Source organism: Zonotrichia leucophrys, chromosome 11 (genome assembly GCF_028769735.1).
Source record: "Zonotrichia leucophrys gambelii isolate GWCS_2022_RI chromosome 11, RI_Zleu_2.0, whole genome shotgun sequence".
Lineage (NCBI taxonomy): Eukaryota > Metazoa > Chordata > Aves > Passeriformes > Passerellidae > Zonotrichia > Zonotrichia leucophrys.
In genome coordinates, this window is record NC_088181.1 from 6,868,761 (window position 1) to 6,895,923 (window position 27,163).

At 48.5% G+C, this 27,163-nt stretch overlaps 3 protein-coding genes and 2 non-coding genes across 8 annotated transcripts in view; 3 read left to right on the forward strand and 2 right to left on the reverse strand.

Annotated features, from left to right (window-relative positions):
- Positions 1 to 14: 14 nt before the first annotated feature.
- On the forward strand, positions 15 to 97 carry TRNAL-CAG (transfer RNA leucine (anticodon CAG)). Its single transcript has one exon. It is a non-coding gene; the product is annotated as a tRNA-Leu (tRNA).
- A 148-nt stretch (positions 98 to 245) lies between these two features.
- Positions 246 to 328, reverse strand: TRNAL-CAG (transfer RNA leucine (anticodon CAG)). The gene has a single exon. It is a non-coding gene; the product is annotated as a tRNA-Leu (tRNA).
- Positions 329 to 3,271: 2,943 nt separating this feature from the next.
- Positions 3,272 to 4,255, reverse strand: THAP11 (THAP domain containing 11). The gene has a single exon (XM_064722827.1). The coding sequence runs from the start codon at positions 4,141 to 4,143 to the stop codon at positions 3,412 to 3,414; it is 732 nt and encodes a 243-aa protein (XP_064578897.1). The 5' UTR covers positions 4,144 to 4,255; the 3' UTR covers positions 3,272 to 3,411.
- CENPT (centromere protein T) lies at positions 3,980 to 17,493 on the forward strand. Of its 3 annotated transcripts, none has more exons than XM_064722826.1 (14): positions 3,980 to 4,118; positions 5,068 to 5,194; positions 5,724 to 5,817; positions 5,994 to 6,127; positions 6,975 to 7,008; positions 8,239 to 8,381; positions 8,840 to 9,268; positions 10,496 to 10,693; positions 11,927 to 12,103; positions 12,429 to 12,632; positions 13,248 to 13,335; positions 14,539 to 14,715; positions 15,451 to 15,555; positions 17,147 to 17,493. In XM_064722826.1, exons 2-14 carry the CDS (start codon positions 5,170 to 5,172, stop codon positions 17,268 to 17,270), a joined length of 1,932 nt encoding a protein of 643 aa, XP_064578896.1. In that variant the 5' UTR covers positions 3,980 to 4,118; positions 5,068 to 5,169; the 3' UTR covers positions 17,271 to 17,493. The 3 variants fall into 3 exon arrangements, with proteins under 3 accessions (XP_064578896.1, XP_064578894.1, XP_064578895.1); XM_064722825.1 differs by lacking the exon at positions 3,980 to 4,118 and adding an exon at positions 4,310 to 4,465; XM_064722824.1 differs by lacking the exons at positions 3,980 to 4,118; positions 10,496 to 10,693 and adding an exon at positions 4,142 to 4,465.
- Positions 17,494 to 19,748: 2,255 nt separating this feature from the next.
- RANBP10 (RAN binding protein 10) overlaps positions 19,749 to 27,163 on the forward strand; it is a 63,077-nt gene continuing 55,662 nt past the window's right edge. Inside the window, exons 1-2 of one of the 2 annotated variants that reach the window (XM_064723038.1) lie at positions 19,749 to 19,987; positions 20,868 to 20,979. In XM_064723038.1, coding sequence (XP_064579108.1) covers positions 19,783 to 19,987; positions 20,868 to 20,979 — 317 coding nt within the window. In that variant the 5' untranslated portion in view covers positions 19,749 to 19,782. The remainder of the gene's footprint in view (positions 19,988 to 20,867; positions 20,980 to 27,163) is intronic. The other variant, XM_064723037.1, reaches the window with a different exon arrangement.

A 27,163-nucleotide genomic window follows, 5' to 3' on the forward strand; every position in this document is an offset into this window, starting at 1 on the left:
GCCGTTCACAGCAAGTCAGGATGGCCGAGCGGTCTAAGGCGCTGCGTTCAGGTCGCAGTCTCCCCTGGAGGCGTGGGTTCGAATCCCACTTCTGACAGCTACTTTTGCGCCGCCTGCGGGCGCTTTTAGCTGCGGAAGATGGGCGGGAGCGGGAATAGGAAAAAAAAATACAACGACTAAAAGCGCGTAATTAAAAGCAATTAACTAATTAACTACAGGCCAGCGTAACGCAAAAATATTCGAGCTGTCAGAAGTGGGATTCGAACCCACGCCTCCAGGGGAGACTGCGACCTGAACGCAGCGCCTTAGACCGCTCGGCCATCCTGACACCGCTGGGCGCCCCTGGCGGCCCGTGCTACACTTGAGGGCGTTGCGCGAACGCTCCGTGAGCTCCGTCAGACTGTGGGCTGTGACACCGCCCTGGGGAGCGTTCTCCAAAGCCCGACCACCGTCTGCGTGAAGCACCTTTTCCTAACATCCAGCCTAAACCTCCCCACGCACAGCTTCAGCCGTTCCCTCAGGTTCTATCACTGGTCACAGACAGCGGCATCGCCCCTCTGGTGCCTCTTCTGAGGAAACTGAAGCCCACAATGAGCTCTGTCCTCAGTATCCTTTGTTTCAGGCTGAACAAGCCACTCCTCACATGGCTTCCCCTCCAGACCCTTCACCATCCTCACGGCCTCCTTTGGATGCTCTGTTACAGCCTTAGATACTTCTTGTACTATGGTGCCCAAATCTGCTCCCAGAACTCGAGATGAGGCTGCACCAGCACAGAGCAGAGTGGGACCATCACCTCCCCATCCCACAACTGCCTTTAACAATTCCAGTTCAACCCAAAAATGGGATGGTTGAGGCACAGCTGAAAGGTTTTGCTGCATACATTTGCTTGAGACTAATAGCTCTAAACCAATCTGAAACTAGGAACTCTAGCATGTGGAATTACAAGTCTTAGGAGTACAAGCAAGCTCTTCCCTGCACTAGGCTGGTTCATGGGAGGCCATGCCTTCTCCTTCCTCCACCAGGCATTAGACAGGACAGTCATGCTGGGGGGAGCCCTGGGGGAAACCTGGTTCCCTGCTCAAATCCCTCCAGGTTGCACAGAGAGCACCCTGTGACTGATGCTTCCAATCTCTGTGCAGGTAGGTGTGTGGTACACTGAACTGACCTCAAACTCCTCCTCCTCATCCCACATGAATGTAAAGATATTCCTGCTGTTCCAGCTGCGGAGCTGGCAGTGAAAAAAAGATGTTACAAAAGAAAAGACAAAGCTACAGCCACAAGCTTTCAGAAATAGATACATAAACCACAAGGAGACAGGAAACATAAGAAAACAAAATATACTTTATTAAAATTAAGCATGTTAGCACCTCAGTGTAACCTGGAGAAGTCAAACAGTCCAGCAGGTAACCAGTCCAGCAAGGCCAAATGGCTGAACATCCTGAAGTGCCTCCTGATGGTAGAAAAAGTACCATGACTGTCAGGACATGCACGCTCTGAAGGAGCTCAGAGGCACAACCAGCCTCGTTCGCAAGGAGGGATGTTGTGCTGCCTACTCTCTTGGTGGGAGCATCTAGAGCTGCTGGACCAATCACAAATGTTAGATCCTATGGTGGAGCAGGTATCTGTTTGTCCTACAAAAGAAACCAAAAACAAACCCAAAACAAGCCAAACCAACCCAACGAAAAAATCGCCGCTAACTCGACTCGCAGAAAAATCAGTACAGCACAGAGCTGGAGAGCCACATATCAGATTGAGAATAAATTAAACTGAAGTAACAGCAAGGACTTGGTACATGGATAGACATGTAGCATCCTTACAGATGACCACCCAACTTGGCACACACGTTATTAAAAAATGACCCATGCATCACATAGCAAGCTGTGACAACCTGGAGCTGAACTGGCTTCAGGATCTACAGAGAAACCTCCGGCTACAAAACCCCACGGTGCCCTTTTGTTCGGCTGCATACAGTGTTGAAGCTGATGGTTGTAAAGCTACATTAGCCAGTGTTACAAAGATTACATAATTTCAAACTAAAGATACTTTTTACATTTAGAAAATACCTCTATAAAATTTAGTAAAAGTGACATCCCAATCTACTGAGCACAATGCACTCCGCCTCCAGAAGGATCTCACAGAGCCAGGGAACACCTGGGAATTCTTCCCTCCAAGGTGAATGTGGGCACACTGTGGTGAAGTGCCCTTTGTTCTCAACATCCATCCTCACTGCCCATTGCCACAGGGCCATGCTGGGGCACCACACACTCCCCTTCTCCTCCTCCTCCTCCAAGCTGCTGAGGGATGTGTTCCACCAGCCAGGCTGGAAGTGCATAAACCAAGCCAAACCCGTGGCTTTGCTACCCTCTCTCCACCCTCTTTCTAGCCAACGCTGATTTGGTTTCCTGTTGCAGAAAGTGAAGGGACTGATGCTGGCTAGAAACAGAAACTATACAACCATTCCACACAGATTTGTTACAATACTCGTAAATCTTGGTTTAGAACACACAAGCAGGTTTTAGTATGGTCTTGCCTAATGTACAGATTATTAGTCATGCCAACTAGTTTAGGATTAGACAGGAAAGGTTTGCAACCACTGCAGGTAAAGTCACTTCTGTTTCATCCTGGATCTCAGAACGAAAGCCAAGGATTAAAATTCCAATGTGTTACAAAGCCTCCATTTCATTAGAGGGAGTCTTAAGCCAATGAGATAAACTACAGCTGTTAAATGCCACCGAGTTCCTTGTACCAGACCGTAATCCTTACTGGTGTCGAGAACATGGAGACATCTGTAACCAATACACACACACTGCAGAGAAAGCAGAAACTACACGGGTACAAGAACACTCTTTAATCTGGGGGTTCTGTCACGCTAGGAACAGCAGTCTTTTATGGCATCAGTAATTTACTGAAGAACACATCACCCTGAGAGGGTTTCTAAAGCTTTCCTCCACTGAGCGAGGCTGAACGCGACATCACCGACCATCCTGCGATGGGGACAGCGCCCACGGCAGTCGGACACGCCTTCTCCAGGGTAGTGTTGCTGTTACCTCACTTGACACAGAGCGAGTTTATTTGCTGAAAACCGATACCCTACGTCCACTTAGAGACGGCTCGGGTCCCATCCACGCTACGAGCAGCGCGTTCCGACCCCGCACACGGCGGGTTTGATGGGCCCGGCGTGAGGTGACACCGGAGACAACGTCGGGGCGATAACGGCGCTGGGCACCGAGCTGATCCAGTCCAGGCGGGGGATCCCGACGGCCGTGCCCGGTCGGGGGCTGCAGCGGCGTGGGCTGAGCCGGGCACGGAGGGGCCGCGCTCCATCCCATCTCTGCCGTGCCCGGCACCGCAGCGAGGGCGGCGGAGGCTCCGGGACGGAGAGCCCCGCGCCGGGCCGGGCGCCGGCAGCGCTCAGAGGCCGTGGCGCTTGCGGGTGCCGGCGCTGGCGGCGTGGAGCAGCCGGTCCTTCTCGCGGATCTCCTCGCGGAGCTGGGCCTCGGCCAGGCGCAGGCGGCGGATGCTGCCCTTCATCTCCTTCATCTTCACCTCCAGCAGCGCGATGATGTCGCGCTGCTCGTTCAGCTTCCTCAGCAGCTCCTCCGACGTGGTGCCCGACGACAGCGAGTACGAGTGATCGGGGGGGCCGCCCTCCACCGGGCTCTCCTCCCCCGCCGCCGCCGCCGCCGGTACGGGCACCGGCAGCCGCACGGGGCTGGGCCCGATGGTGGCGGCGGCCCCGAGCTCCACCTGCACTGTCAGGTCGATGGGCTTCACGTCCTCGGCCGCGCCCCCTGCAGGGGCCTCGGCGGCGGCCGCGGGGCCCTGCGGGGCGGCGGCGGCGGCGGCGGCGGGGCGGGGGCGCCGGGCCCGCTGAGCCTTGCGCTCGTTGACGCCGCGCAGCGGGAAGATGGTGGGGACCCGCACCAGGTAGGACTTGCGGCCGCCCTGGAAGTGCTCGCTGCAGACGCGGTGGCCCGTGGTGGGCTGGAAGGTGCTGAAGCAGCCGCTGACGCCCGCCCGGGAGACGTTCTTGAGCCAGAGGCGCCGCAGCTCCTCGTCCTTGGGGAAGGTGTAGAAGTGCAGCGCCTTGTCGCGGTGCGAGTTGTTGTAGCAGCCCGGTACGCAGCAGGTGAAGCCCGGCATGGCCTCGCGGGGCGGGGGGACACCCGCGGCGAGCGGGGCGAGCGGCCCCGCCGAACTACAGCTCCCACAAGGCCCGCGCGGCCTCTCGCCGCCGCCGCCGCCGCCGCCCCGGAACTACGCGGACCACAATGCACCGCGCCGCCGGCGGAACTACCCGCCCCACACTGCGCCGCGGCCCCTCCCGGCGCTCGCGCGCGTCTCGCGAGAGGAGGCGGGAGGCGGCAACCGTTGGGCCGTTACCGGGCCCGCCATGGCTGACCGGCGGCCCCGAGCCAGGCCCGGCCTCAGGCGCAGCGGCCACAACGCGCGGGCCGCAGCACAGGTGCCCCGAGGGATCTGCAAGGGCGGGCGGGAGAGGAGGAAAAAGAGATAGAAAGGAGGAAAGGAGAGTCGCTGTTGGGATTGACATCCCGTAGGACTCGCTCGGTGCCGCCCGCCCGGTCGCTCCCGGTTTGAGACAGCAGCGAAGCCTCTGAAGCAGGAGCGGAGGCCGCTCCCTCACCCTTGTTCGCCTTTGATCGTGTAAAAAGGGCCGAAAGCGCTGACTTTGGCTCTCGGCGCTTTTGGGTGGCGGCTGTGCTCTGAGGCCACTCAGGATTCCGTCCGCAGGAGGGTTTCATGCTGGAACCCCCTGGATCATTCCACCCGAGGGTTTTATGCTGGAACCCCCTGGATCATTCCACCCGAGGGTTTTATGCTGGAACCCCCTGGATCATGCCCCGGGCTGATTTGTCTCCCGTCCACACGGGAAGTGTCACTGTTGTCAAAAAGCCAGCACGCGCAATTTCTCTTTGGAATTTGGAGAAAAGTTTCTTATCAGCTTGCTTAGCGTATTAGAACGTGGGTGGTGGATGTTTTTGATGTTGGGGTCTTTAATAATAAAAATACTAGCTTTGAATTGCTTGTCTCTTGATTTCCCTCTAGACTGGATCGAGTGTAGAAAATAAGAGTGAATCTGTCAGGAGCACCTTGGCAAAGCAGAGACTGGGAGTGTTCCCTGATCTCAGAAATGGCACACCACGGCTTATGCTCAAGAGAGTCATGCAGAACCGTAAGTCTCTTTTTTTCAGGAGAATTGAGAACAGAAAAACAATGGTTTTGGAAAGTTAAGAAGACAGAGGGTGTTCCTTGGTGGCCCATTATCCTTTCCCCAAAACACAAAACAGAAATCAGACTGTTGTATGACTGATTTATGTAGCAGACTCACTTCAGGGCACCTGAATTCAGGATACAACTGCCTGAGAGACCAGGCTTTGCACTGGTGAAATCAGAGCTTTGAAGATCCCCTTCAAAAGCCTCTTCACTTGGTCTTCTTATCCTGGTGACTGGGCACATGATCCTGGTGCTGCCTTTGGGTTTAGGATCAGCTGTGAGTTATTCTGCTGCAGTGCAGGGACCCCTGTGCTGCCCCCTGTCACCACTGGCTTTGTCACTGCCAGCCTTTCCAGGAGCAGAACCCACACAGTTTTCACTAGGTCTTTATTTTCACCTGCTAGTAAATGTTATTTACAGCCTGTAGTGTAGATGTGACATTCTGCTGTATTGAATTGAGGAAAGGAAATGTTCTGGTTTGTTGGCAGAGCCCCAAGTTTCACCACTGGCACCTCAGATATCTAACCATGAAGACACAAAAGAAGCTCATTCAGAAGTCCCATCTCAGAGGGTTTCCAGCATGTAAGTAGGTTTTTTTTGTAATTTACACTTTTATTACATTCTATTACACTGCTGTTATAGCTGTAGTTTCTGTGGTGGGATTGGGGAGCAGGACTTCTTGTGTTTCAGTGTTCAGAATTGCATCTTGTCAGGTAGGATTATCAGAAATGCCTCTGCAGCTTGGTTTGTTTTGGCAGGGGGGAATTGCAGCTGCCAGATGTTGCTCCTGAGGACACATCTACCACTGTGTTCAACATGAAAAAGAAGAGAAGGAAATTCAGCATTTCTGAATTTGAGAGGGCAGCAGAGAGTCGGCTTCCCCAGTACCAAGGTAAGGCTGCAGTCAAGAATTGCCTTGCTCAGAGCTGCATTTGCTGTCAGCTGCTTCTCACCTGCTCAGCTCAGCTGTCAGGAGCTGCCCAGTTGGAGGTTTGAAATCCAGATTGCAATATGTCATGTAAAGGGGAAAATGGAGAAAGTAAAGGCCCCTATCCTATCAAATTTTAAATAAGTATTTTAAAGCCAAGTTCTAGGCTCTGCCCCAACTATATATAATAATAATAATTATATATATATATATATATATATATATATATATTATAACAAGTATATAATTTCCTGACTACTTTTGCAACTTGGTGCTTTTTGAGTTTTGTGTCTCCAGAACCCTGTCTTCTTCTCAGTTCTAGAAACTTTAAAATACAAAGAACTGCATACTTTCCATTACAATTCTATAAAATAACAATAAAGTTCTTTGTAAGCAGAACATGTTTGAGTTCCAGTTTCATCAAGAGTCTGTGGAATAGTTATCTGTGTTTCTAAAACTCCAGATGTGTTTGGGTTGGGTTGCTGAAGGGTGGTTGTGACCAAGACCTAACATTTTGTTATGAGTGTGGTAAAATTAAAATTATTCAATCTGAGAGTATGTGCCATGTTAAATTTTCATTGAAATAACTATTTTCTTACCCTTTTAGAAATTGCTTATTAGATTTCTAATATACAATTCTGAAATGTAGACAAGAAATAGTAAAGTGATCCTGTTATCTAATTCTGTTTGTATCAAAGTATGATGTTTGAGGATTGTAGCATGGCTGGCTCTGAAAAGAGGGAGATCCATTGGGATGTTCCTGTAGCCTGGTGTGTAATTTCTCAGCTAATGTGCCATTCACTTTTTCTAGCTCAGTCAGCGTTGGACAGCACAGTTATGACTCGGTGAGTTTAAATTAAAATGTCTTAAATTCTGTCTGTCCTGGCTGTGGTCACATCTGAAGGGGTGAGGAACAGTGCAGATGCCTGGGTTTGTGTTCAAGACTTGTGTTGGTGTTATAACACAGGCATCTGCCCCTCTGCTGGTGGAATTTCCAGGTGTTGCACTCACACCTTTTGATTTTCAGAAACTGCCTCTGCACTGTGTGCCTGGCTTGGTCTAGCTTGTATTGCTGCTGTTGCTCCTCTTTTCACTTGCTTGGATCATTCCTTTTTTTCTTTCATTCTCATGCTTCCAGCAGTAAATTGGTAGACAATATACCTTAAAATATTCTGTAAATCAGTACACAATATACCTTAGAATATTATATAAATCAGTACACAGTATACCTTAGAATATAATGTAAATCAGTACCCAGTATACTTTAGAATATAATCCCTGCCTATTCATAGTTTTATCACATCAATTGCATCTATGCAGTATTTTCTGGACTTTAAAAGCTTTTTAGTGAACCAAAGAACTTACTTTCTGGTGTTGCCTGTGTACTTTGCAAATGACCCTGGCCAAAAGCAGCACATTATTTCACCTTTCTCACTGCAGCCCTTGCCTGGGGTGCCACACAAGATGTTTTTTGGGGCTGCATTCTGTACTTCTGTCTTTGAGCCCTCTGAACCCCCTTTTTTAATGGGGTTGCCTGGAGAGAGGGACAGGAGGTCATTGAGCATGGTCAGTCTTCAGGGTGCAAAACTCCTGCAGTGAGAAACATTTCCAATGCTTCAGGTGTTGCTGTCAGCTCTCTCTTAAACCAGTCACAGTGTGTTGGTAGCTGTATTTTGCTGAGAGTATTGATAATAAGTAGATTTTTAAACTTATTGGGATGTCTTCTGACCACCCCACTGTCATCTAGGGTATGTCTTTAATATCAAACTTTTTTTTTCCCTTTTTATTTTTTTTTAAGATTTTGAAAATTTCTGACCCTTTTATCAGCTATAGTGTTGCAGTGTCTCAGGGAAGCTTTAAAACAGTCTGCTTCCTGATCTCTGTCATACATATCCTGATGTTGGGTGATGGTATGAAAATAAACAATTAATTTAAAGACCGACCCATAACCTTCAGGGGTTTTTTTGGGGGAAATTTCTCCTAGTTGTGCAAAATGTGTCACTGTTAGAGCCATCATGTACTCTGAGGGGGAAGGTGGGGTGTGTGATTTTGACAATTTTCCCCCCTTTTTGCAGGTCCCTTCGCATGTCTGTGGGTTCCCTGCTGGCCCCAGACACCGTTGAGAAGAGGGGTTTGCTGAGGAGGCCCAAAACCCGCAGGGCTGTTGACATGCAAGCCTTTGAGGGCAGAGTGGAACAGAACCTGCTGAAGAGCAAAGGTTTCTTTAGTGCTGTTATTTCTCTTTTGGGCCTTACATTAAAGGGGCTTTTAGAAGCATTTACTGAAGCATGGTCTGTATTTTAGAATTTAAAATTTACTAACTCGTTGACAGAAATAGAGTGGGATTTGGGAGGCAGGGTTAGAATGAGGTTCTGCCTTGGCAGATCCTTTGATTCTATGCACCTAAATGTGTACTTTGCCCAGTTTGGTCATTTAAACCACAGGAATTATTGGGGATCCTCTTCATCTGTGGGTACTGAGGTCTCCATTGTTTGGTAGGGAGAGTTGTGGGCACACAAGTGGGGTCATACTGTGTCAGTGTTTGATCTGTTGAGGAGGAGTAAAATTTGGTTGAATGACTTAAACAGTGAATTACACAAATCCTGGTAGTATAGTGTGTCCCTGTGACCTTGAACAGTTTTTCACACAAAATTTGTTTTAAAACTTTCTCAACAGGACAGAATGATCTTGTGGACTCACAATCTGCATCTGTGATTCGAACAAGCATGCTGACCAGTGATGCAGAAATGATGATGAATAGCACAGAGCTCTTTGTTCAGCCCCTGCTGGACGAAGAGAGCCAAAATAAATTGTCTGCTCTTGAACCCCAGCTGTCAGATTCAAAAACTTCAGCACAGAGAAGCCCGATTTCTGATGCAGATCAAAAGGAAGCAAGACTGGAGGGCCTAGTATCCAGTGTGAGCACAAACCAGGAAAGGACCCAAAGATACTCCAAGAGCACAGGCCTTGATGATGAGCATGTTGACAGAATGAGTCATGTATCTCCAGAAACCCCTGCAAAACAGGGAGAAGAAAAGCAAGATCACTCCCAGCAGAGTAACCCAGTGGCAAAGATTTCTGTTACTGGAGAAGAGGTGGTTTGCAGTGAGTACTATGGGTTAAGGCTTAGCAGGTGTTATCTGAACTCACAGAGTGGCTGAGGTAGAAAGGGACCTCAAGGTTATTTTCTCCTGCCCCTCTGCCCTGGCAGGGCCACATAGAGCAGCTGCCCAGGACCCTAAGTGGCTCTTAGGAGTCTCCAAGGGTATTGACTGCAAACTGCCTTCCTTATGTTCAGATGGAGCCTCCCATGTGCCAGTCTGTGCCAGTTGCCTTTTCTCTTGGCACTGGGCATCACTGGGAAGAGTCTGGCTCTGCCTGCCTTCAGGCACTTGTGTATATTGGTAAAATCTGCCCTAAGCCTTCTCTTCTCTAGGCTGAGCAGTCCCAGCTCTGTCAACCTTTCCTTCTAGGAGAGATGCTTCAGTCCTGGTGGGCCTTTGCTGGGCTCTGCACTGTGTCCTTCTCTCCTTTGTACTGGGACCCCAGAAGTGGGCACCCTAAACTGGTCACAAAAATAAGGAGATAATATGTAGGACATGTGGACAGACTTAGAAGGAATCTCTGGAAGTTCCTAGTCCAGACCTTCACTGTGGTATGGTCACTTATTTGTCACAGCCAACCTCTCCATTGTCCTTAAAACTCTTTGGGCAGAGGCAGTTGCCTCCCTGCTCACTCTGTACCAATGCTTTGCAATTCCTGTTGCTTGCCAGTTTTCCCCTGGTACCTCTCCTTGGCATTCATTTCCCTGGCCTTGTCCTGGTTGTGTAAATGGGAGCACAGTATTTTCCTCATACTGCTTGGACCAGGCAAAAGTTGTTTTGAAAGGACAAGGGAAGGAATGAACAGAAAAAGGTTAATTGCTCAGAGAGCTCCAATGGCAGGCATTTTTAGGACAAAGGGAAAGATAATGCAGAGTGTGGAGGATGTGAAACAGGGGACTGGATCCAGTGAGGGGAAGAGGAGGGGGAGTGAGCTGATCTTTAAGATGCTGCAGTTAGTAAGGCATTAATGTCAGATGTTAATGGTGACATGGTTCTGCTCTACCACAGGAGGCTGCTGGTGGGGTTGCTCCTCAGTGTCAGCTGAAAAACAGTTGCAAAGGTTTTTCCAACTGGTTCCTAAGGTTCAATACCAGCTCCCTAAACTTGAAGTACGCACAAATGTTTCCTGTGTGTCTTCTTCTCCCTCCTTGGTTGGTTTTGTATTTACCAGGAAGGTTAAAAGAAAATTCCAAAAGCTGTCAGGAGATACATAAATGATCTGTTCTAGGTGTGTATAGATGGAACTCCTCTCTGCCCTCCAAAAGTTCAAGTACACATTTGGGATCCCCAGTCACTCTCAATGTTTCCCGCATGCATTTGAGACAAGTTGTGTCCCATATAATTGAAGACCTAGAAGTAAGTGATACAGAAGAAGAGATGATTAATACAGAGAATGGAGTGGAACAGAAAAAGATTTTCCAAGAGGGTAAGAAATACTTTCATTGTGGAAAGGGAATGGAGTATAATCTGATTTAAACAGAGTTTTTCAGGTGACTTGTAAAATAAAACTTATTTTACTCAGATTAAAATAAGACTTAATTGTACAGTAGATGCTGGAAATAATTTATTTCAAGATATACCAGAAATACTTGGTCATTTCCAGACAAGCTCTCTAAAAGTGGGCTGTGACTGGAAGTGGAATCAAGGTTCATATGTTTTGGCAGATCTGTACTACTGCTCAGCTTCCCTTAGGAAAGATGAAGATTAACCTCATCTGGCTAATCTAAGCTGCTTAATGTTGCACTGCACTTTAGGCCCTGTGCTGATGTAGGCAGCCCAGTATTGTGGTTAGTAAATTGATAAAACTGATTTTTGCACTACCTTTGGCCACATTTCCTTGTGCCCTTCACTTGGGTTTGGGGGTCCCAAGCCCTTGCCACACTTTTACTTTTCAGTGTGAAAACACCCAGTTGCTGGAGAGAATGGTGAAAGTGCAGTTTGACAGCTTTTGGTTCTGGACTCAGCCAAGGTTTCCAAACCCTTCAGCAAGTGACAGCATTGTCATGTGTGTCATTATGTCAGTGCCCAATTTTCACCAAGTAATTACTTGTGTGGGTTTCTGCTTAACTGACCTACATAGTAACAGATATGTGGAATATATATGTAGCATAAAGGAAAAAGGAATACTTAAATAGTCACTAGCTCAAGTTTTTAAACACAAGCAAGTCATTGTCTGTATTATTTCTCATCCTGCATGCCAGAGGCTTGTCCTGCATGGTTAAAACCACTCTAGGCTCTCTTCTCTCCACAATGGAATATATCTCTTAAAAAATTGTTTATCCAGAAAAATGGAGGAAATGAGGAGAATCTGAGCACAAACTCCAGGTATTGTTAGATTTAAAGGAAAAGAAATTGGTCTTTTACACAGTCAGCAAGACTGAAAATGGCCATAGAGATGGCAGATCTGGAGGAGCCCTGCTTACTGTAAGTAAAATTCCTTCATTGGGATCTGATGGGCCCCTAATTAGGTGGCTGTGGAGCAAACACAGGAAAAGTTGGGCATTTCTCAGCTGTGAAGGGAACTGCATTTGCTTTTCTTATTTACAGCTTATGTCTGAGTTTATTTATCACAAATAATTCCAGTGATGATTGAACTGTGTGCTGGTGGTTGGTTGGAGTTTTTTGTAGGTAAGATGTATGATAGAATTTCTTATTTTAGCTGCAGAACGTGGTGCAAGTGCTGGACATTCTGAACATTTGGAGAAGAAACTGGCTGAAAAAGCAGAATTGCAGATAACTGCAGGACATGCCAGCAGAGGTGAAACAGAAGTGGCTCCTTCAGCAGGAAAGGAAGTGGAAGAAGGTAGCACTGGAGCCCACAGCTCTCCCAGAGCTGGTGAGGACACCTCTAATGCTGGCAGCTCTCTGTAGTGCCACAGTGCTCTCATGCTGCATGGCTGGCATCAGTGCTGAGAGACACACTTAACTTCCTTTGTTTTCTGGAAGCTGGGCTAATTACTGGGGAAATATCAAACTGATTTTGTAATTTTAAGCTGGAAGACTGCATTTTATTTAAAGGGAAACCAAAATTGTACTGGCAGTAGTGTTTTGAAATGCATAGTTACAGCAGGTATCTTTGGTTAAAATTTACTAGTGGAAGTTCCATAATCAGGCAAAGATCTTTGTTTCAGTGCTTTATTTTTTCTGTTTTGTAAATCTAGAACATGAGATTACCAGAGGTATTGGAGCTGAAAGTCTGGGCAGGCCCTCTCATGCCTTTTCCTCATTTGAAAAACCTGAGGTGACTCCAGTAGATGAAACTGATGAACAAGGAGATGAACCACAGGACCAGGCTTTGATGCTAAATTTGGATAGTTCAGTGGGAGAGCCTGCTGAGGATGAAGCTGAGCAGCCTGAAAGTCAAGGTAAGGAATCTGCTCAGCACTTCTGTTACATTGTTTTCTGTCCTGCTCTCACTTGTTAAGAAGTGAAGAAGTTCAAGAGTGAAGTTAAAGACAAGGCAGATTAGACTTGGAGGAAACTGCTGTGGGTTCATAGCAGAGAGCAGGTGAGATGCTGATAACAGGAGCCTTGCCTGGAGGGAGTTATGAAAATCTGCAGACAGGGAGAGGTTTATAGTCTGGCCCTTGCAATGTGACTCTGTAGCTCAGCTTGTCCCTTTGTCCAGGAGAATTTGCCAGTGGCTTAACAAGATGACAGAGGTAACTTCTAGACTTTGAAGTTCTCTCTGGTTAAAAAGGCTGCAGCTTTGTGGCAACCTGAATTAACCCAGCCTTCAGCCACTGCAGCCTTGTCCTCAGTGTGTGTCCCTGCAGCCTGGCCAGCACAGGGAGCCACCAGCCCATGTGACAGGAGCTGGGGGGTGGCACTGCAGCAGCCCTGCTGGCTCAGGGTGCTGTGGGACACAGCCAGAGCACAGCCATGTGGGAGCTGGCTGGATTTCTGTCTGCTGTGGCAGCACTGCTGCTCCAGGGGCTCTGGGAAGACACTTCAGTTCCTCCAGTACTTTTTTTTCCCAGAGGTTTCCATGAAGACTCCTACGTTTGTCCGAGCTCCACCCCACAAGCTCCTGCTGTCTGCAAAACCTGCAAAAGCTTCTGCTCCCAGGTAAGCCCAAGCCTTGTCCAGCCTGGCAGAGGTGGGGCTGGGGGCAGAGCAGAGCCTGGCATTGCTGAAGTCTTTGAGTGAATGTCAGTGCTCTTCCAGGGCAGGTCTGATGCCTTGAGGCTTTCCAGTGAGCATTCTTGTAATATTTTCTTGTGCTTAACACCAAAACTTTCCCTAGGAGTTTTTCAGTTAATAAGCCACTCTGGAGCCATAGACTCCAGTAAGGGATGCAGAGGCCCTTGAAGAAGAGGGGGAGTTACAGATGGCAGGGCACTGATCACCTGGAATACATACTTGTATTGACTGCAGAAGCCTAAAGCTGTGTGCAGTTGCCATGTGCTGACTAAAATGGAGCTTTCTTAGAGGCAGAAAGTGAACCAGTCCTCTGCATTACTCCAAATTAGTTAACACTTACAGTCTCTTGACTAGAAATTTGGTTTCATCAGAAGCACTAGCTGTGGGTCCTAGGGAACAGGAGGAATCTTCTAGCCCATGACTTAGAGCTTTGTCTATTAAAGCAATAAACAAGAAGACAAAATTCTTTTGCCCACATATGGGTGAACTGGAGAGAGTCAAGTGATCCACACACCCTCTCTGGGATTTTGCAAGTGTTACCCTGAGATTCTAATTTTTTCTGTTGTTTTCCAATTATATATGAGTGAATCCATGGATTTCACTTAACTGTTCCATATTACATTTTTTCCTATTTTAGAATGGACGATAATTGTAATTTCCTTTAGGACTTACAGTCTTGTTTAATGGAGGGGTGGGAAACCCTACAACCCACAAAAAAAGCCCCCACTGAAGTTTTTAATAGTGTAGAAGGATTCCCTGCAGAGCAGTTTCCCCTGTCCATAGATGCAGAGGTGCATCAAACTTTGTGCACTACTTTAAAGGGGATATTGCAGGGATGCAGTGGAAACTGCAGTCATGTACTGCAGAGAACTCCACTTTGCTGACAGTGTGTTACATGAGCACTCTGGGATCAAGGCAACTTGAGCCTGGATTGCTTCTGTCAAGGCCAGGATGCCACATGAACTGTTTGCAAACTGCCCTGTGTGGCCATGAGAGTTTTGAAGAATTGGGAGGGAGAAAGAATGAAGAGCTCAGGGTAGTTCTTATCCCTTCCAGTTCAGCCTAGGGTTTCTCCCAACTCAGCCTGGTGTCCTCTGCCTCTCCCTTCTTCAATGTGTGAATTTTCAGTTTTCCTCAAAGTTCTCCCCTGAAGCTGCTGCAGCCTAAGACAGTTCCAAAGAGATTGAGAACATCCCAGAAGAAACCACGGGAGCCTCAAGTACCCAGGAGTTTGATAAAGGCGATATTCAGACATTTTGCTAAAATGCCAGTGACCAGAGATGCATTCCAAATTGTTGAAAAATGGTATGTAGCAACAAACTGCTCTTTCCATTGTTTTTACTATTGAAGTTTTTTCCTTTCTTTTCTCCCCTGAAGTAAACTTGTTGAGAGGGCTACTGACAAGCTGACAGCCATCTCTCTTCAGCTGGAAAAAGTCTTGGGAGGCTTGATAAAAATGGGCAGAAATGTGGAAAGTGCTGTGTATTGCCATGTGGGTATCTGATCAGTGCTGCCTTTCAGGAGCATCTGGGTTTTGTCCCAACAAATAGTAGCACACAGATTGTCTGTATCAATTTCCATGGGCAGGGTGGCTCTGGACAATGGCCATCATGCTGGGCACACTGAGGGTGTGCCATGTTTCACTGGAGTCCAGGTTTCTCTGCTCTTTGTGCCCTTAGACCTTGTTGCTTTCATGAGGAAAACCTGTGTATTGTCTGAGCACTGTCACTGCAGCAGCCAGTATCTGCCTCAGTGCTGATTTCTCTGTCACTGGTGTCATCCCCTGCTCCTGCAGCTGTGGGAAGTTTGGGAAGGGTTCTGGTTGTGCAGCTGTTTCACAGCTGTCTTGGCACTGAAGTTCCAGGGAGCCTGGGCTGAGAAGCCAAGCTTTGTTCATGGGCTGGAGAGTTTCTTCTCCCCCAGCTTTTCCTGGCAGGCTGTGACCTGCACAAGGAGCAGCTGTGGTGCAGCTTGCCCTGCAGAAGGGGTGAGTAGCTGGTGTTCACACCAGCTTTGATCTGCTTTGATTTCCCCCCTCAGCTCAGAGAGGTACTTCAAGCAGCTGAGCGATGATCTGGAAGCTTACAGCCACCATGCAGGGAGGAAGACAGTGGAGGCAGCTGACCTGGAAGTCCTCATGAGAAGGTAATGGAAGGGTTGTTACTAATCTGCAGTCGTGCTTGGTGGTGCTTTGAGAGCCCAGTAACCCCTGGTTGTTGCCAGAATGTGCCACCAGCAGAGTCTGCATAGTAAACGTGGGATCTGGGATTGACTCTGTGTGAGGCCACTTCTGTCCCAGGAGGCATCCCTGGGCTTGGGTTGCACCACTTGGTGATGGTGGAGGGACAAGGGGAAGTAGTGAGGGACCAAGAGGAGAGGGATTTGTGTAGAATGTGTAGAAGTAGTAGAGAAATGCTAAGAGGGAAGCTGGGCTGCACTGTTTGCATCCACTGTTTGCATCCCTGAGTGATCTCTTTGCTAAAATCATCTGCAGCTGATACTGAGCATTTTCACATGTCCTGCTCTCTCTTTTGGTGAGTTGCTCTTCCAAACAAAATACAGCTTTTCCTGCTGCTGCACAAGCTGATCCTTGGGATCCAAACTGACAATTCCTCTCGAGGGCAGGAGAAAGAGCCCCAGCCTGGGTGGGCAGGGGTGGCCTCTCCTAACAGTGACATTGCTGGACAGCAGCCTGAGGAGCTGTTCCCAGAGCTGCCTCAGTGCTGTTCTGTCCTCTGGACATTCACAGCTGCCCCAGCTCCTGCCTGGATTTACTTTATTCTGTCACCAAAACACAAGGGATTTATTCTTGGCTTGGAAGCTCTCTGTGAGGCCTGAAGCAATCCACCACTTTTCATTTCAAGTCCTCACTCTGGGTGGTTGTTCTTAATCTGCACTGGAAGAGTTTCAAATGTGATGTTAAAGTCACCAGGGGGATAGTGCAGGGCACAGCTGATGACTCTGGCTTTGCATGGGCCTCTGTAGGTGAGCTGGTGCTGCTGATTAAAAAGAAGAATCTGTTGCTGTCCTGATGCAGAGATTTTATTTTCCCACCTGGTGCTGGGGTATGAACAGGCCAAGGAGGCACTGTGGGTTCCTTGTCATGGTTTGGGAATTCCATGCACTTGCTGTTTCACCTTGTTCTAGATGTCTTTATGCCTTTTTACTGCCTCTTAAAGAGATCAGGAATTGTTGCTGGCTCATGCATACGACCAGCATCTCTGTTCCTTCCACATGGGAAGTGTAAATAAATTTTGCACTTCCTTTCTTTCTACAAAACTGGGAGATGCTGATTTTTTCAGGCCAGTCAGCTAAATGGTGTACAGGAAAACTCCATAGCCTGCCCAGTTGGCAAATGCCAAATCTGGGTACTGAGCTATTTCCTTCTGTCCCATCATTCTGTGCACATCTTCAAAGGGTAGAATTTATCCCATGGTAGGTGGATTGTGAATTTAGAAAGAATGAGCCTCTACTTTGGTCCTGATCAATACAGATGAATATCCCCATGGTAAACAGTGGGAGCTGCTCTGCAGGACCCCTCTGGGTCTGTCTGCATTGCACCATGCACAGGAGCTCAGAAGCTGCCTGCAAACACGAGTTTTTGTTTGTCATGAGCAGTCAGAGCATTTCAGCTCTTAAATGCAAACACATCACTGTAAGAAAGCTTTGCTGTGGCATTGAGTGCAAACACATTTCACTGACAGCTCTTGTTCCTTCCCTGCTCTCTGTGGCCCAGGCAGGGGCTGGTGACAGACAAGATGCCCCTGAGGGTGCTGATAGAGCGTCACCTCCCCCTGGAGTACCGCCGGCTGCTCATCCCCGTGGCTGTCAGTGGGAACAAAGTGATACCCTCCAAGTGAAGCTGGCCATGGTGGCTGCTCCCAGGCTTCTTCATGCCCCTGCTCCAGGTGATGCTTTTCCACACACACCCAGTCAGGCAGCCACTGCTGGATGTTCTCCTGAGGCCACCACACCCTGCTGGGTCTCACCAGCCTTTGTTACAAGGCATTTGACTATCCATATTTTTATGTTACCTTTGGATACTTGTACAGCTCTGATAAATAAAATGTTACATGTATTTTTTTTTTTTTGTGATGCCAATGCTGTTTATGCCAGTGAGCTGGGAGGCTCCTGCATTGTGGTGTTAAATTGTTCCTAGCAGGCATTTGGGGGGCTGTGTGGGTGCTCTTCATGCCAGCCATGGTGCCCTTTGTTTTCCACTGGTGTTCCTGTGCAGGCAGATGCTGGTCCATGCTGTGCTCCTCACACAGGGAAACAAAACTTTTGTGTGTGGTTGTACTGCTTCCAGGGAGCCCAAACCACACTAGGAGTGAGATCTGACACAGCAGAGGGGGCCAGGAGTGTGACTTTGTAGGATAGTTCAGAAGCTGGGAAAGAATAATGCCTGAATAATAAACATGTACCAGTGTCAGAGGGATGGAGATGGATCCTGGACTTTCTCTGCAGTTCCTTCTGGGCACTCAGTGTGGCAGGAGTTGTTTGTCCCCATCTGAGGCTGTCCTAAACCCTGCTGCAAGTGTGGATCCTCCTCCCCTCTGGGTTGTGCTGGGTGTGCAGTACAGACTCCTCAAACCACAGCCCAGGGCACAGTTCAGAGGGACTCCTGGAAATCCAACCCAGCTCTTGGCAGCTGAGCTGGAGGTTAAACAGGTTCTGAGCAGCACTGAAGGGCACAAGGGCCAGTGCAGTTAAAATTTCTTCAGCAGGCAGTGCCAATCCAAATGACAGGCATTTTTCAAGGGTCATTTCAAAACATAATTCCATTACTACAACAAAGAGCATTTTTGCAGATACAGTGTGACTGAAATGTTGGAAAGAGAAGGGTCCTTTGAGATGCTCTGCTGAGAGCAGTGTCTGCATGTCCTGCATGGGTGGGATTCCCTTCTCCAGGGTGTGTCAGAGCTCACTTTGTTCTCACCTGGAGCTGCAGCTGCCCAGGGGAGGAATGGAAGGAGGCAGGAGGCAGTGCTTTGCACCTGCTGGGCTGACACTGGGCTTGGATGTTCTTGGGAATTCTTCAACTCACTGGAGCCTTTTCCTTAGGCTGGGTGTATTCCAAACAGTTAAAACCTGTTTAGCAGCCTGGAGCCACAGAGGCTGAATGTAACTTTTTGTACGGATATCTAAATATATATAACTATGGATGTAGTTATATATATTTAGATATAAATATTTTCTCAAGGAATATATAAATATTCTCTCAAGGAAGGGAAGATCATTCTGTCAAGAGCACCTTGTGTCAAACCTGTAACCTCAGTGCAGACCAAGAGAATGCAGCTCTTGCCTTAAGTAGGTCCCCAGTCACTCTGGCAGTCATGGCTTTGGAATGATGACAAGGCTTGCCTATTGCTATGGAGACATGGAAAAAGAATGGAAACATGGAATTACGTTTGTCATACACAGAAGAATGAACTCCTACTAGAAGTCTGCTCAAGGATCTTGTTTTTCTTCCTGCTGGCCATCGCTTCACAGCAGTGGCTCAGTTTTTGTAGTGTACTCTCAAGGCATAATAGTATTTAAATACATACATATATAATAGTATTTATATACATAATAGTATAATGCATATAAATACTATTTGTATTATATATAATACTATAAATATTATTATATATATATTATGTATTTATATAGATAATAGTATTTAAATACATATATATATTTAAATACACACACATATATATATATGTATAAAAACACATATATATATATAAAAATACATACAAAGACTGTGTAGCCATATGGATCCAGCTGGGAACCGAAGGATCGTTTGTGAGCTGCAGGGCCCAGTTGGGGTCCGTGCCCCGTGTCCTGGCAGCGGAGCCGCCGCCGCTCCCGGTGGTTTTTGCTCTGTTCGTTCTTCCGCCGCCATGGCGCGCGCTCTCCGTTTACCCATCGCCATGGCAACGGCCACGCCCGCAGGACCCCCTCGCGCGCCGCCATAGCTGCCCACGCAGCGCCTGACGCGCGGGCCCCGCGAGGCGGCCGAAACCGGCCCGTGAGCGGAGGCGGCCGGCGGGTGCCTGCAAGCGCTGGGCGGCCCTTGGGCTCCGCGCTGCCGCCGAGCACGCTGGGAATGCGAGTCCCGCACCCTACGGCAGTGAAGGGAGCAGAGGGGAACGGGGACACGGTTCCCAGCGTGCAGCGCGCCGAAGGGGGGGACGGGGCTTTGCGCGCTCCGCCTCTCGGGAGTTGTAGTCTCGGTGAGAGACGGGGTCGGACGGACCGGAGTGACGAGGACTGCGCTTCCCGTCGGGCGGCGCGGCCCCATTGTGGGCACGCTCGCAGCCCATTGGCTGCCGGCTGCGGCCGGGCCTCGCTCCCCGCCCGCTGACACAAAGCGGGTCCAAGATGGCGGAGGCGGGCGCGGGGAGCCCGCACGGCGGGGACGCGGCGCCGCCGGGGCCGCCCGAAGAGCAGGAGCTGAGCCGGCGCCTCCGCCGCCTCTACCCCGCCGTCAACCAGGACGAGACGCCGCTGCCGCGCTCCTGGAGCCCCAAGGACAAGTACAACTACATCGGCCTCTCGCAAGGCAACCTGCGCGTCCACTACAAAGGTGCCGGGCTGGGGCGGCGGCGCCGGGTTCGGCCTCGGCCCGGAGCGGGACGGCCCCGGCGGGACCTTCGGCCCGGCCGCTCCGCGGGGCCCGTCGGGCGCGAGCTGAGCCGGCAGCGGCTCCGGCGGCCCCGGGGCACCGGGAGCGGCGCGGGGACGGGCGGCGCCGAGCTCCGGGCTCCGAGAGCCCGCTCTGCCCGGGGCCCCGGCTGGGCTGCTGGGGCCGGGCTGCCGGGACTCGGGAGCGGAGGCGCTGGGGAGCCGGGGGCTCTCCCCGGCGAGGTGTGTGGCCTTATATAACGCTGTGCTGCGCCGCGGGACCGGGCCCGGTGCGGGCAGAGCTGTTTACTCTGTCATCCTGCTCGGAGCCAGCCCAGCGCTCGGATGGCCCCGACGCGCTCCGGGCCTGGGCTTTGGCTCCTCGGGTTTGCACCGCAGAGCTGCTCGCTGATTTGTAGTGCGATGTTTTCTTTGCTCGCTGTTGGAGCTGTTCTCCCTACCCACCCAGCGGAGAAGTGATTATTCCTTTTCCAGCCTGGCTAGTAAACACTGATGTCATTCCCTTCTTGTGTAATCATTTTTGTCTTCTCTCTGTGTACGTTGGTCTTCAAATTCTGTCTGTGGGGAGGGGGAGAGGTGGTACTGAGAGGGTTTCTCAAAAACTTCCTAGTGAAAACAAAGGGAAAGCTGAAATGCTTGTGCTGTAGGAATTGTTCTTGGTGGCAGTGCAGAGTTGTGTATGCTGGTTCTCTGGAACGTGTGCTTTAAATGGCTGGCTCCGTGTAGAAACCGATCCCTGCTGGCTTCAGACAGTGAGGCTTCAGATCAGGACACGTGAGAGGCCAGATCCCCTCAGTACTTACATTTCTGTTCTTTCTTAGGTCACGGTAAAAATCACAAAGATGCTGCCTCGGTCAGGGCCACTCACCCCATCCCTGCAGCCTGTGGCATTTATTACTTTGAAGTGAAGATCGTCAGTAAAGGTAGAGATGGGTAAGTGCTCCTTGCAGCCCCATGCCTGGGGATGTGTGCTGGCAGCTCTGCTGGACTCTGGCCTCCTTTCCCGAAGGGTTCCAGCTCCCTGTTCCAGGCAGGCACAGCACGGGCAGGTTTTGTCTCCTGCTGAATGGATCTAAACGAGGTGGAAAGCCCTGGAAGCAGAGGCACTGGCACAGCTGTGTCCTGAGCTCTTGGAGATTGCCACTTGTAAAAAAAAAATCAGTTAACTGGGGGTCTCTGGTGGGATATGAATTAAAGTAGGTTTTCTTCTTGCTGGCAAGGTCTGGTCACTCTGGTTTCTGGAATTGTGATGCCTCAGAAATGAAGTGAAGCAGAAGGGAGGAGCCTTGAGCTTTATTTTGGACTGCTGCAGTGGTGTTGATGTGGTGAAGAGTACTGGAGCACTGGGGAGAGCAGTAAAGGGGCATTTCTGACAAGGTCTGGAGTTCTCTTGTTAATGTGGATTTAATTTTTACTCATTATGAAGGTGTCAGTCTGCTCTGTGTGGATGGCCCTGGCATTGTTTGTTGTTAAAGGATGAATATGGCAGGAATGTTATCTGGAAGGGAAAACCACACAGGAGGAGGGATTGGGTGTAATTAATTAATCCAGTCCTTCAGGTGTGACATTTGAACTCTGACCAGTTTAAGGGTTGTGGGGAAGGCAGCAGATGTTCCTACTAAAATCCAAACAAAAGTGACAACTTGTTACAGTTGAATTTTTTTGCTGTCATTGTTGAAGTGAGAAATGGCCTACTTGTAAAGGGACTTGGAAGGATCTCAGTTTGTGCTGCATTTAGGCCCTTGATAATTACTAGGTTATCTGCAAAGGTGGATGCTGGGCTGAATTCCTCATAAATGCAAGGAAAAGACCATCCTTAATCCTTCATTTCACTGACCTGCCTATTAACTGCTTGTCTGTTTTGAAACACTGCCCTTGATTAGTTTATGTAACTGCTAAAACTGAAATAATTTGCAGTGAGCTTCAAGACAATTTTCCAAAGAAATCACATTACAAAAGGTCACTGAACAGCACTTAATCTTTACTGCAGTCTAGATCAATCTTAAAGGGAGATAATGGAATTTTCTGCTTGTCTCCCAAGATCAGAGTTTTCTGTATTAACAATTTATTGTTTTTATTGTATTCTGTAATTACAGTGATTTTCCAGGAATAATTAATTCCAAAGAGAGACTCATATGTGTTAACACAGCAACCTGAACAGGAGCTGCTCGTAGCTCTGATCTGAGGTTGGGCAGTGGAGAGGCTTTGGGAGCCTCTCTGATGTCTCAGCCATTCCTGTGCCTTGTTTTTCTTTTGCTGGTGGAGACAGATCCAGCTTTTATCTCGCACAGGGTGGTGCTGGGGATTTGTGGTTGTGAATTTCCACTGTAGCTGCTGCCTGGCTGTCACTTGAGAAGGTGTTTTTGTGTATCTCACCTTTAATAGTTTGAATTGTTCCTGCTGGAGGCTTGGTGTGTACTGGTGAACCATAGCAGGGATCTCTTCTGGGGAGGCTCCCCAGTGTTGATTCCGTCATGGTGACTTCAGTTCAAAGGATTGAAGGTGCAGACATCTAAAGAAGGGATTGAGGAAATGAACTTCTCAAGCAGTGGAAGTGGCAAAGCCTGTCCCTAGGAACAGCACTTTAGCAAGGGGAGAGGAATGGGAATCCTTCTGAGCTCATTTCAGAATGGGTGTTTCAGCCCCTGCCCCAGAGCTGGGTATTTGACTCCTGTGTGTGCTGAGGATGTGCAGTTATTCCCTGTGTTCTCCTCCTGGAGTTTGTGATGGCATTTCACATTTGGGTTTAAAATCTGAGTGATTTGGTTTTGGAACAAGACTTAGTCAAGAAAGGCTTTGGTGAAGGGAATTTCAGGGAGTGTTGAGGAGTCTGATTTTGCTCAAAGCTGTTGTCTCTGTGCTCAGCATTGTTAGTTTAGGGCTCTGCACTCTGGTTGGATACTGACACTTGCTAATAAACAGCAGAAATGAAGGTTTCAGATAAGAAATGGGATGGGAGCTCCCAGTGGCTCTTTGTGGAGAATAAGAACCCCAGAGCTCACCCAACAGTCTGCCAAGGGATGTTGCCTGTGTGTGACATGCTCTGATAAGAGGCTTCTTGAGCTGGCATCAGGCAGTGCCATTTTGGATTGGTGATGTCACTGTGGGAGAGAAACCTGAGCTATGGAGATGGCTCAGGTGTCAGGACCACCTTTTTAACTTGTCCCCTGCTTTTCATTGGACTGAGGGGATTTAAAACCAGTGTGCTCTGGTTCTCTCCTGTGTTCTCCCACCACACCATATCCTAGCAGTCAGAGCTCACATCCCTGCCTCCCCCTGTTTGCCTGGCTCAGAACTCCTGTGCTCACCCAGAGCCAGCACAGGGAAGAGAGAGGGAGGGACTGCAGCAGCACAGACACAAGTTGCTTTTTCCTGCCACAGCTGGTAGAAAAATTTCTTCTTTTGCACTGCCTTGTCTCCCCTGTGCCTTGATGCACCTGCCCCAGAAAGGTGCTCTTGTTAAAGAAGCAAACAAAATGATTCATGAAAATTCTGCCTTTGCCATCATTAGACTTTTCTGCCTCAGCATTGGTAAAATCCTTTACTGGTGGATATTTCAAAGCAAGTACAGCATCCATAAAGTCCATTTGGTGTATGTAAGAAACTTTTAAGACTGATCAGCTTTTCTTAGCTTTGGATTTTCCACTGCTCATGAGATAAAACCACAGTCCTTTGAGAAGGACAAGCATGATTCAGACTTACTTTTAGTTGAATGGTGGCTATTTTTTATCCTGGTGGATTTAGTCTTAATTGATAAGAGGTCATGTTTATTTACTAGGTTTGTTTTTTGTGCAGTTTTGTTTTGGTTTTTTTTTCTGGGAGAGGGGAGGCTGCCAGGATGCCATTGAAAAATTGTCTTGACAAGGTTTCTGGGTAACATGGAACAAATCAGATCTGTCAGTCTGTTGATCTGTTGCTGCTTCTTGAGTGGGGAGAAGGTTTTTATCCTCAGAGAGCAGAGCAGAACTGAGTTTGCATCTCTGGTCCCAGCCCTCCTGTTACCTCCTTGTCTGTGCTGAGCACACAGGGAGTGGTTCCACAGCACTCTGGGATGATACATGGCAGGGCTGTGGGATTCTGCCCTTGCATTTGCTGTGTGTTTCCACCCCTTCCCTCATGCAGACACACTGCTGCCCTGTACTATGGAGAGCTGCTCCAGGGAGATAACTGCTGGAAAGCTGGCCAGAAAATAATGGATGATGATTTCATCTATTGATGTCACTGTCAGAAATTACTCCTTTTTTTTTTTTTCTCTTTAAATTGAGGTCTACTTTTCAGGGTTCCCTCTATTAATGGAAGGCAAGTCAATAAAGGGATGGCCTGAGCTGGCAGACAAAAGGGTAGGATTGCAGCAACCCTCAGTCCCATTCAAAGTGGTGTTGAAGAGTTTTGTTTTAAGACTTGCTGGTAGTTAATTCCTGAGCCATTGTGTGCTTGTCTCCTGAGTGATGTCAACTGAACAAAAGGACAAGAGGCAGTGGGTCACAAGTTGTGGCAAGGGAAATGCCAGCTGGACATAAGGAAGAATTTTCCTTTGTGGAGATGGTTGTGGACCCCAACAGGATGCCTGGAGAGGCACTGGCATCTCCCTCATCACATTTGCCTGGGGGAGCCCTCAGCCTGCTGCTGCCTGAGAGATGTCTCAGAGTTCCTTATCCTTTGGGCAGAAGGGTGAAGAATGTCCCAGGGTCCCTTCCTGTCCAAACCTCTCCATGAATCTGGGGATGGCTTGCTTCCAGCATTCCTCAGATGAGCAGATTGGCAGAAATGCCTGTGACTCCCCTGTTCCTGAACTACCACAAATAACTCAGGCTTTTATCCCTGTGCTGTTCATAGCAGCTCAACCTTAGCAGTATTTGAAGCCCTGAACTCCTGTCCTCTCTCCCTCCAGTACGTGGTTCTGCTTGCTGGTGATTTGTCAGCACATCTCACAGCCTCTGTCCCCCCACTCCATGATCCCTGCTTGGTAAACAGGAACAGGGAGAGACTCAGCAGGGCAGGGCAGCCAGCCCACAGCTTGGAGGCTGTTGTGACTCAGAAGGACAAGTCATCCTTGTTGTCCTCTTTGTGCTGGCTGTGGGTGACACTGTGTGTTCCTGACCCCCACTTTGGTTTCTTGGCTGGCTTTGCCTCCCCCAGCCACGTGCTGGGGTTGTGATGGAGTGTGACTGGGGAGGACGTTCCAGAGGCCAGCCCTGATGATGCATGGGTTCTGAATTCTGGCACAAGTCACCTGTCCTGCTGCCTCCTCTCCATTCCTGAGCTGCTCCTGGAACAGACAGCCCAGCAGCCTGTGGATTGCCTTTGCTGTCTTTTCTGGGACTGGTTTGGTCTTGGACAGCTGCTTACTCATGGGTGCTTTGGTGTGCTGCCATCCTGACCTCTCTGGTGGGGACAGAGTGACTCTGTGCAGACACAGCAAGTGTGCTCTGTGGGCAGAGGAGGTGCCAGGGCAGCCCAGTGGTTTCATGAGGACTTTGAGCCATCCCAGAAACATCTCAGGATGGCTTTTCTTTTTGCCATGATGTGTTTTTGTGTGCCAGCACTAATGACTGTGTCCTGAGCTCCATTGTGCTCACAGTCTTTTTGCTGGATCAGTACCTGAAACAGGGATTTCTGCATTAGATGAACACCCAGAAAGGCAGGAGAGGAAGGAGATAACCCACAGGGAATGCTGGTAACCTTCTTCAGCCCCATTCCACAGTTACTGTGAGCTGTGCAGCCTGTTGTCCAGAGATGTTCAGCACTAGCTTAGGTTGAGGACAGTTTTCTGGGAGAGGGACAAAAGAGTTCTTTGAGGAGAGTGGCCTAGAGCTAATCAGCTTAGTCCATACCATAGTTTATGTTAAATCTTCCTTTAGCTTTCATACACAAGTGCCATAAGCCAGACTTAAAAATAGCTTAGTTTCTCTCTGACTGAAAAAGAAAAATAAAGGTCAGATGTGTTGGTTGGTTGCAGTCTGTACATTAGTAACAAATCATCTGCCCCTTTTCCTTGCTTATGTTTCTCCTTGCCAACTTTCCATTTCTCCTCAGCATATGGTGAGTGTGAGGCTCTGTGAAAAGCCTTTTGCTCGTGTTCTCTAATGGTTTCCAGATGCTGCCAGAGGCCTGGCCATGGAGAGCTCTGACAGCCCTGGCTGCTTGTGCTCAGGCACCTTGGAGTGCCTGTAGGGAGGGGTAAGGGACATTCTATAGGAACTGAGGGTTTCTTGTGTGATCCCTGATTTGTTACTGGGAAGCCTGTAAATAATTGATTTCCTCCCCCCCTTTTTATTTTTTTTTCCATCCTGGTTTCCAAGAATCCAAAACCAGTACAGTGAGGGGGTTTATCTGATTGCAGGTAGGTTTTGTTTGAATTTCTGCTGTTCTGCAGACACTCATTTAAACAACCCAACACACAAATAAAGCCCCCAAGTAGATTCCATAAACAGTTCCTGCCTTGCTCCCATTTGCAGATTGCCCAAGCAAGTCCTTCTTGCTCAGCCACCAGCTGTGCCTTGGTGCTCTCAGGTGTAGACTCATTTTCTGCAGAGGTTTTGTGTCAGTTGATGACACCTCACACAAGTTGTTATTTCCTTGTCATTGTTCTGCTACACTCCCCTGAAATGGAGTAATATTGAGAGCAGCTTTTCAGTGTAAAGGAGTCACGAACTTGGAATATCTTGGAATATGATTTGCACTTGATAGCTTTTTTAATTCCTTTCTTTTTTTATCAATGAAATAGAAATTTAAACTGAGTGTTTTATAGCAGTATCATGGGCCATCCATTGTAATAGCTGAGTATCAATTTATCATTACAATTATTTGTGAAATAAGGCAATGAAATGGCAGCAGTGATGGTGATACATGACTTTTCCATTTGTGATGTGTGGATTTAGGTCTGTCTGAGATTTGAGATTTCCTATATTTCCAACTGTGATAATTAATTTTGTTGGGGTTTTTTGTTCAGCTTCTTACGGAATATTGCAAGTAGAGAAGAAAAATTTTGGGAAGGGGTTATTTTTGTTTGGTTATTTTTTCATCTCCCCTCCCTCTGCTATTTCTGAGTATCTGTTATAGAATAGGTAAGAATGTGACAAAAGCAATCTAGTAAAATCAACATCTTTAGAATATA